Below are 8,910 nucleotides of genomic sequence, written 5' to 3'. Positions count from 1 at the left end.
ACAGTCTGCACAACGCAAACCTGCAACTCTTATCACAGAGATCCTGGAAAACTGAGAGGAAACAAACCCTCGTAAAAAAAACCCACACATCCAACCATGACCTTACAGCTTAAAACCAAAGCTCGACTCTTCGACCTGCACTGCTCCGTCGGCCTGACGGACTGGGACATGGACAAGGAGCTGAAACTGGCAACAACCACAGACCAGTTTTACCACGGTGACTGTTTTCTCCTTTTCTCTGGAATTTAATTCCCATTTATTTCAAATAACAGCACAGACAACCAAACCAAAGTGTGAATGTATCTCTGATGACAGATGACAAACTGAGTGATCAGTACGTGGTCCAGAGGCCTTCTGCCAGAGCCTCGAGAAGAAAAGATGAATTCATTTGGTACGATAAAACGTCAGGTGAGCTGAGAGGAGAGAAAAAAATCTGTTTTTTGATGAATGTCTGTGGATCGACCTGCTACTCCAGCCATTACCTGTCTGGTTATGTTTTATTTTCACCCAGTTATGGTAGTCTATACTTCAATACCTTCCTAAATTTGAAGAGAGGTGGCAAAACTAAACTAAGAGTCTTTACTCAAATAGAAGTACTGATTCAACTTCTTCACTCCAGTAAAAGTAATAGAGTACAGGCTCTGACATGTATTCAGAGTATCAGAGTAAAAAGTCTCGCTCTGAAGGACATTTGTGGTCAAAGCTAACTGAAGCTCACGTCATATTAATATAATTCAAACACTTTTAAAGTTAAAGGTAGAGTCAGTAGGATTTGTCCCAGCTGTTCCTGAACGCACCACAAAGATAGTTGATTGTTGAGTCTCATTCCCAGGACGTCAAATAGCCACATGTTGGGTTGGTAAAGCGTCCCGAGCAGCAACAAAGAGAGAAAATAAGAAACTCTCTGCAGATACGAGACACTAACACGCCTTTTCTCCCTCATTTTCAATCGAGTAAATGTACTTAGTTACATTATGTTAACAGAGTCGTACTGTCCGTCTGCTCGTCTCAAAGCAAGAAAGTGTTTTCCCCAAACAGTTGGTCTATTCCTTATTAAAGGTGCGATATGTAAGAATTGGCCACCTGTCAGCAGAATATTACCAGATTAACCGCTAACTGCTCAGTTAGCCGTGCAGCTACTGCTCCTGTCTCGCTGGTTAGCATGCTAACTTCAATAGATATCTCTGCAACACAATACACAGAATATTTTGACCCAAACTGTTTCTTTTTCACCTTTTCTGTTCATAATTTAAGTACATTTTTGAATGTTTCAAACTTAAATCCTTTTATTTCCTATTTATTTATTTTGGATCAATATTTTCCTCTTTTTGTCACGAGGGTAGAAATGTTAGCGTTGATATTTAATAACAGTGACCTCTCTGTAGCTGTCACTGTGATCAGACCAACTGTATGTAACGCCTGAATGAACTGATTGTTGTCGCAGCCTGAATGTCTGCCATGATTTTCTTGTCCCTCAGACACCTTTGTGAAGCCAAACCTGTGGCTGCTGGTCAATCCCAGTATCGCCTGTCCGATCCAGTACATGGAAAACGGAGCAGATCTGCAGACCGTGTGTGAACCTGCTGAAGTCCACACGGCACCACAGGCTCCTCTGGACCCTGCAGAGACCCGACATCGTCTGAACACAGAGCTCCGCCTGTTTTCTTCTCATGACGCTTCTCTACAGGACGAACTGCTGCACTCCTCCGCTGAGTACATGGTACAGTACACATCGACCACTCTGTGGGCCATTAAAGGGAAACTCCACCAGTTTTACACATTATAGTGTGTTTACAGGAGTACTACTGCATATGTGAGAAAAGTACTATAAAGCCTTTTGTGGCTCTAGAGAAGCTGCATGTTACCTCCCATAAATTGGCTCCAGTGATGTCACTCAGTGGCTAAGGTGCATTGTGGGTAATGTAGGTTTTAAAAAGAAAATAAAGACGAATAAGTGGAATAATAGATGATATCTCTGGTTCTGCTGTATCCATTTTGATCGACTGTTTTTAGACTGTCCATAATGAGTCCAACAGTTTTAGGTCCCGATGAATCGTTTGTGCGCTGAGAGAAAAAAACGCTGCAAGTGCATCTTGTCTCTATGACAACAATATCCTGACAACTGCCGCTGTATGATCGACACTGCCCCTTTGTGGTTAACTCTGTTTTTTTATTTGACATCAGTATGTCAGAGCAAGGAGGATGTGGGTGCATGACGTGACCCATAGGAGACAAAATACAGTGAACATTATCGCCTAGGCGAGTAAAAAAGAAAAAGGGGCGACGGCAAATGTCGTCCAGCCATGTTAGTCTATGTTACTGATGTAATCTCACCATCTTTGATGATCAGATCCAGAATGAAGACGTCTCCTGTCGACCAGCAAAGAACAGACGCAAGGGGAGGACCACCAAGGCCAGGGTGAGGACACGGGGCTGCGGCCTGGACCAGGCACCTTCAGTGGGCTGTGGGGCGCTCTAATGCCCCCTCCACAGGCTATAAAGATCTATTTTGTCTTCGTATTATGAGTGATGTGGTTCAACATGAACAGTTAGAGCACGTTAGTTATTTGTAAAAGGAGATTTCTGTTCTCGTGTTTTTTATCTCTTCTCCCTTCCAGGACAGTAAGATCCTGAAGCCAGGGTGCTGGCCCCGTCCACCGGTGAATTACTGCATCCTCATCGCTTTGGCGCTCAAGAGCAGCCATACTGGGAGCCTCAAAGTCCAGCAGATTTACCACTTCACCAGGTCAGAAGTTGATGATTTGCTAAAACCCTGCAGGTTTATGTTCACCAGGATAAAATGTTGACCGTTAACATTTTTGCAAACAGCTGATGTATTCACATTTGTAGGAGGCATAGGCTACACGTGGATGCAGCACCCCTTAAAACAAGGCTGCAACATGTGCCGAATTTACAAGAAGCCCCATTTAATTAAGAATTTGTCGGAAATAAAGAATCACAATGTTTATAAAGTTTCTCCAAACTCACCAACGTACAAAATTGAGCGATTTTATAAGGGAGTCTGGGGGATTTCTCTCTCTCTCTTCGTCTCCTTGCTGTTGTTGACTGAAGTTGATGTGGCTGCTTTGACCTTCAACGTGTTGGTGTTCAAGTTTCAATCTAAAATTGTTTTGAATAACGTGTTTGTTGCGACTAAAACATATTTTGAATTTTCATTTTTCCTAACCCCTTAACCTAATACATTTCCAACATTTATTTTGGTGAATGTGTTTCAGCGTATCTTATGTGAAGTTTAAAGTTCCCGTCTGTGATATAATATGATCATCTGATGGCACCCTGGCAGATATTTTTGAAGTTGCTGGAAGGAAAGTAATACCATCTTCAAAACGTGGCGCAACCTGTTGCACCGCAGCCTGTTTATTTAAGGTCCCATCATGTTCTTCATGTTCCCTCCTGACTTTCCTCCAGAGAGAACTTCCCGTTCTTTCAGACGGCTCCAGACGGCTGGAAGAACACCATCCGACACAACCTGTGCTTCAACAACAGCTTCCGCAAAACCTGCAACCAGCTGTGCAGAGATGGCAAGAGGAAGTCGTGTTTCTGGCACCTGACTCTGGACGGCCAACGGCGGCTAAAGGACGAGATCCGCACGCTGACGGGCGAGACCTTCAAACAGCTGGAGAGGAGCATGGCCCACCCAGGTGAGTGTGAGGAGACGTCAATCTGAGGGGACGTGCCCGGGGTCGTAACTACAACGCTGACCATTAACTCTGTCTTTGTGTTTCAGATGTAATACGGACTTTGCTTGCACTGTGACTGCATCAGTATCAGAGTCCAAAATCAATGCATAATAAACTCTCTATGCAGAAAGTTTCTTCTGTTATGCTTTATATTATTTATGATTATATATATATATTCAGTTTTGTGAATATTTACAGATCCCTAATGAGCATCTTGATTCACTTATTACAAAAAAAAGTGCAGTCATGTGAAGATATCTGGTGATAGTTTCGACAAAGTTAGAGCGACACTTCGCCCCATCAGCAGACATCTTCATTCATTCATCAGTACAGCCTCCCGATATCCAGCATGCTCAGAGTATCAGTCATGTAGTGGAGAGTATAAAGTACCTGGAAATTGTACTTAAGAACACTTTACTGAAGTTAATTTCATCACTGGTTGTTTGAAATTTTGACACAGACTTTCATTTTTACTGCAAATGAATATTGGTCCCACATATCAGGTATCAGTCGCCTTGATTTCTAATAATCGACCTGGAAATCTTCATGTCGGTCTGATCGACACCTCACTTTACTGCCATCTGGTCGGACATACAGAGCCTCAGCTGGACGGTTTGTTCACAGCTGCTTCGCTGAAACTGTTGTAAGGAGACTGACTGACTGACTGACTGTTGCTGCTGACGAAACGCAGATATCACGTGAGTCCTGCGTGTTGTACTATCGGCTGATGAGCATTATTAGAAGCTGGATCCAATTCTTACAGACATAAACAAAACCATTGTTCTGGACCCGACAAACATTGAAAAATTATTGATTTCACAATCGTTTTAATGTTTTTAAGGAAAAGACACTTTTATTCTGCAGCACTCTAGAAGCTCTGTAGGTGTTAGTTTTAATAAATGATCCGTCTACATAATGTATCAACATGATCTTCTTAATTTTGAGGAAAAATTCTTAGAAAATGTGTTAAAACTGTCACTCATGAACTCTTTATGAAAACAGCTCCTGGTCTTTATACAGAGAGAAGATGTTATACTTGTCTAGTAATGATATAATTTATTATATTTATTTAACCTTTAAAAAGTATGACAGTGAACTTAATTATATCGCTGATGTTCAGTGATAAATGTAATCAAATAACTTCTAAATGAAGTTGTGAGTTTTAAGTCCAAGTCGACTCTAGTCCGAGTCTCAGTAATCAGACTTTAATTATATCGCACCTTTCAAACAAATCAAATGCTCAAAGTGCTTTACAAGTGATTAAAATAAAAAAAAAGGTTTATCAAAGAAACAAAAACTTGTTTTTTGAGACTAATGCACACAAACTGCAATAAAATAAATAGTTCAAATAATAGATTAAAACAAGTAATGAACTACTACTGTATGATCCTTTATTCTGTGAAGCACCTTCTAACTTTGGTTTTAAAAGGAGCTATAGAAATAAAGTGTATCACTATTTTATATAACAGTGGCTGAACTGTTGATTTAACTAGTCTAAGATGTCCTGATGTGACTCTGAACAGCACCGACATGGAGGAGTTTTATTCGCCTGCTTCCCGGCGTCTCTTGGGCAAACGATATCTGTATTTTTTTCAAGTTGGTAGGTAAATCTCAGTTCATTTGCTAACAGTCAAATGGTTTCTGGAGGTGCAGTGACAGGCGGCAGATAGTTGATTTAAGTGTCTGCTAGTCAAATGATTGTTCCTGATATGTGGACCTGAGCACTGAACGCTTCTCACGTCACATCGCAGCAGAAGAGACGGCAAACCAGCGTCTCAGGACAGGTAAGGACACCGACACTGGGACTACCACGCAGAGAGTTTTTAGTAGTTTTTTTTTAGCCAATCAACATCAGTAAACACATTTTTTTGTCATATATCCAGTATCACAATATTCACTAACGAGCAGTAGCACAGCACAGTTCAACATTTTATTCTCTGTACAACAGAAATCTGATGATGACGATGAAGAGCGGCCTCTCAGGACCCTTCCTCCTCCTCCTCCTCCTCATCACCGGTTGTGTGTCTGGACTTGGATCAGTGGTGTTGAGATATTTCGGCTACAACTCGTATCCCTACACCTGGCAGGAAGCTCAGACATACTGCAGGAGGTGGGCTTTACTTCTTATTCACATTATCAAAAGTAACTCCTAGAAGGTGTTTGGTCTCATACAGTGTCCTGACGTTTATGAGGTCATTTTGAGGTGATTTAAAAAATATCAAGATGTATTTCCTGTATTGTGCTTATGCTCTGCTGAGGTTTAGGCACAAAAATTACTCGGTTAGGGTTAGGAAAACATCATAGATCGGCTGAAAAATAACTTTTGTTTTGGCCGTCACTAGAAATGTCTCCAGGTGTCCTTTAAAAAAAAAAAACACACCAGGTTTAGTTGCCACAGCTGGAAATGTCCGCGGGTCTCCACCTCCTGATGTGAAAGTGTAAATAAATTAGCATCAAATGTGAAGATGATACTGTGTCTGGTCCAAATGTCGACCTGGACATATCTGTGGTTTGGCTGACTTTGTGCTAATTATTACAGGGTAGCGAGAAAAAAACCTCCTCTGCTGTTTATTCTTAATCATTTAAAATAAATAAAACTGATTTGTTTTTGGTTTTTTGTCCAAATGGCTCCAGGTACCACAATGACCTGGCCACCATCTATACGCAGGCAGATACAGACGGTATAAACACGGACGGATATAATGCATGGATCGGCCTGTACAAGCCGTCTAACTCGGACGACTGGTACTTGAGTAACGGAAGCAAGAACTACCTGTACCCCCTCTGGGCGGAAAACGAGCCAAGCAACGGTGAAAGCTGTGCTGTCGTCAATTACAACAGAAAAAAGTAATGGGAGACTATTCTTGTATGTGTTCTTGCATGCATAAGTCACGTGATATTATTGTGCAGTATTTTTCCTAAGCATGCTTTGAAGTTTTACATTTTGTTATATTCTCTATCAGTTTACCAAGAAACCGCTCCATCCCAGAGACCCGAGTTTAAGTTTTTACAAGTTGATTTTCATAATGTACAAAAAATGCTCAGTGCACTGCAACTTAAAGGTCCTGTACACTTTTCTGACAACTTTCTTTATTAAAACAATGAGATTAATTGGTCACACCCTTTATTTATTCCTGTCAAAGCAGCTGCTCAAATAGTGTTTCCTGATCTATTAATCTGCAAAATCTGTTGACAAGGTAAGCACAGGTTCACCAGGACTGAAATCTCTCTCTTATAGCAGCAATTTGTGAGACACGGACAGAATTTTAGTTTAAAACATAAAAAGAAAATGAAATAAGCTCATCAACAGGATGGGAAGAAAGAACAGTGTTGACGCTGCGCGTCCCAAACTGCAAAAAACATGCAGGAAAATCATTACTTCAGCTCCAGACTTTGCTAAGAATTATGTATATAATCTTAATCTGCTCGTGTTTTCTCTATTTGCGTGTGTTTTCTTAAGCTGCAGTGTATTGAGCTCTCTCTAAAACCATAAAGGAGACAGAAAGCGTGATTTGTAAAGTAGTCAGCTGTAGTGAAAACTAAATCAAAAAATGTCATGTGACAGTAATGGTGCGGTGTGTTGTGAAGCATCGAATCCTCTTTATAATTCTGTTGTTTATTTTTCTCTCGAAAGGTTTTATGGCAGGAACTGTGACGGATATTACTTCTTCATCTGCTATGAGGAGAAACCCAGTCATTTTGAACACACGTTTGTACCACAGTCGAAGACATGGTCCGAAGCTCGAGAGTACTGCAGGAATCGTTTCGACGATCTGGCAACTTTCGAATCAAAATCCCAACTGGACTCTTTTGTCACGCAGAGGAACTATCCAGTCTGGATTGGACTGTACAGAGATGGTAAAGAAAGACAAACCTGTCACGCTTATTCATCATTTCTTCCCATCAGTACAGTTTAACTGCCATAAAGCTGATGGTAGGATGGACAATCTGACAAACTGTAAGGAAACAAACCGTGTTCTAACATCTGTTCTGCAGGGGGAGCGTTTAAGTGGAGCACAGGGGTGTCCGAGTACTTGAACTGGGCATCAAGCGAGCCAGGGAACAACGGCGACTGTGTCTCCATCTCCTCAACGGGTGAAAGGAAGATGGCCGTCCAAGACTGCTCCGCCCGGTTTCCCTTCGTCTGCTTCAGGGACAATCTGGTCCTGGTGAAGGAGAACAAGACCTGGGAGGAGGCGCTGGAACACTGCCGAGGCCTCGACCCGTTCTCCGTATCGAACCCTCGCTACGAGCTGCTCAGCGTGCAGCCCGGACAGGACCACAAGTATGTGATGATCAAGGTCAGGGGGGCCGTCACGGAGAAGGTGGGTGTCTCTGTTTAATCACACGTGTAAAAAATGAGATGTTACGTGTTAAAATGGGAATGACGAATATTAAACCCTAATGATTACAGGAGTTATAATTGACCTTGCTTGCCCCATTAACGCTTTTATAGATTTCTCTTTTAAGGTGATGCTCTTGCTGTTTTGTGTTCCTGCTTTTATGATGCTTGCACGAAGGTTCATGAGTTGTTTTCCTCCCCTCAGGTGTGGGCAGGTCTCCGTTTCCTGGCCGGTGAATGGCTGTGGGTGAACAGGGCTGATCAGTTGTACTCTGATCTGCCCCTCTGCCCCAGCATGGAGCAGCACTGCGGAGCCTTATCCAAGAATGACACGGGCCAAATGGAGACCACCGACTGTTCGGAAAAGTTTAACTTCCTGTGTTACAGGAGATGGTGAACACGTCACTACCGTCGTCTGCGTCGAGGTGGTAGCTACCAGATCTCCTCTGCATCGGCAAACTTAATGTTCACGTGCTTTTCAACTTGTTACAGAGCTTATTCAGATGGTATCACATTAGTGGAGTCAAACTTTTAAGATAAAATGATAATATATAGTGTGATTTTCTTTTCTTAAATGTTGTCTGTAAACTTGTTGTCTCATGAACTTAGTCATGTGTTAGCTCAGTTAAAGTTATGCACTGCTAAAGTCCTGAAAAACAATGAACCATCTCAGTGGTAACTTTACTATTTTCAAACTGTAGTAGGTTGTATGTAACTCAATTTTATATTGGTCTAGCATAGACCAAAGTTTCACAGTAAACTTTATCAGAAAATAAATCACATTTTCATTTAGTTTGCTCACTGTTTTCATTTACTATTTATTCTTGTTTTTTGGTTAAACTGACATGTTAAAATGGCACCAAAACA

General features: G+C 41.6%; 2 protein-coding genes across 2 annotated transcripts; both read left to right on the top strand.

The window, feature by feature from the left end:
• Nucleotides 1-3,834, top strand: foxr1 (forkhead box R1). Its single transcript, XM_084359837.1, has 7 exons — nt 1-217; nt 316-408; nt 1,479-1,720; nt 2,351-2,419; nt 2,619-2,746; nt 3,430-3,662; nt 3,749-3,834. The coding sequence occupies exons 1-7, from the start codon at nt 97-99 to the stop codon at nt 3,775-3,777; spliced, it is 915 nt and encodes a 304-aa protein (XP_084215963.1). The 5' UTR covers nt 1-96; the 3' UTR covers nt 3,778-3,834.
• Nucleotides 3,835-5,104: 1,270 nt separating this feature from the next.
• On the top strand, nt 5,105-8,835 carry LOC311262891 (macrophage mannose receptor 1-like). Its single transcript, XM_084362640.1, has 5 exons — nt 5,105-5,811; nt 6,336-6,548; nt 7,336-7,559; nt 7,698-8,026; nt 8,249-8,835. The coding sequence occupies exons 1-5, from the start codon at nt 5,657-5,659 to the stop codon at nt 8,438-8,440; spliced, it is 1,113 nt and encodes a 370-aa protein (XP_084218766.1). The 5' UTR covers nt 5,105-5,656; the 3' UTR covers nt 8,441-8,835.
• Nucleotides 8,836-8,910: the final 75 nt, after the last annotated feature.

Source organism: Pagrus pagrus (assembly GCF_965226575.1).
Source record: "Pagrus pagrus genome assembly, chromosome: 1".
In the NCBI taxonomy this organism is placed as follows: domain Eukaryota; kingdom Metazoa; phylum Chordata; class Actinopteri; order Spariformes; family Sparidae; genus Pagrus; species Pagrus pagrus.
The sequence above is the reverse complement of the archived record's forward strand: the minus strand, read 5'-3'. Positions and strand labels throughout refer to the sequence as shown.

Coding starts and splice junctions, on each gene's coding strand:
- foxr1 (XM_084359837.1), top strand. CDS start 97: ATGACCTTACAGCTTAAAACCAAAGCTCGACTCTTCGACCTGCACTGC. Junction 409..1,478: donor TTGGTACGATAAAACGTCAG/GTGAGCTGAGAG, acceptor CTTGTCCCTCAG/ACACCTTTGTGAAGCCAAAC. Junction 1,721..2,350: donor ACTCCTCCGCTGAGTACATG/GTACAGTACACA, acceptor TTTGATGATCAG/ATCCAGAATGAAGACGTCTC.
- LOC311262891 (XM_084362640.1), top strand. CDS start 5,657: ATGATGACGATGAAGAGCGGCCTCTCAGGACCCTTCCTCCTCCTCCTC. Junction 5,812..6,335: donor GCTCAGACATACTGCAGGAG/GTGGGCTTTACT, acceptor AAATGGCTCCAG/GTACCACAATGACCTGGCCA. Junction 7,560..7,697: donor GATTGGACTGTACAGAGATG/GTAAAGAAAGAC, acceptor TCTGTTCTGCAG/GGGGAGCGTTTAAGTGGAGC.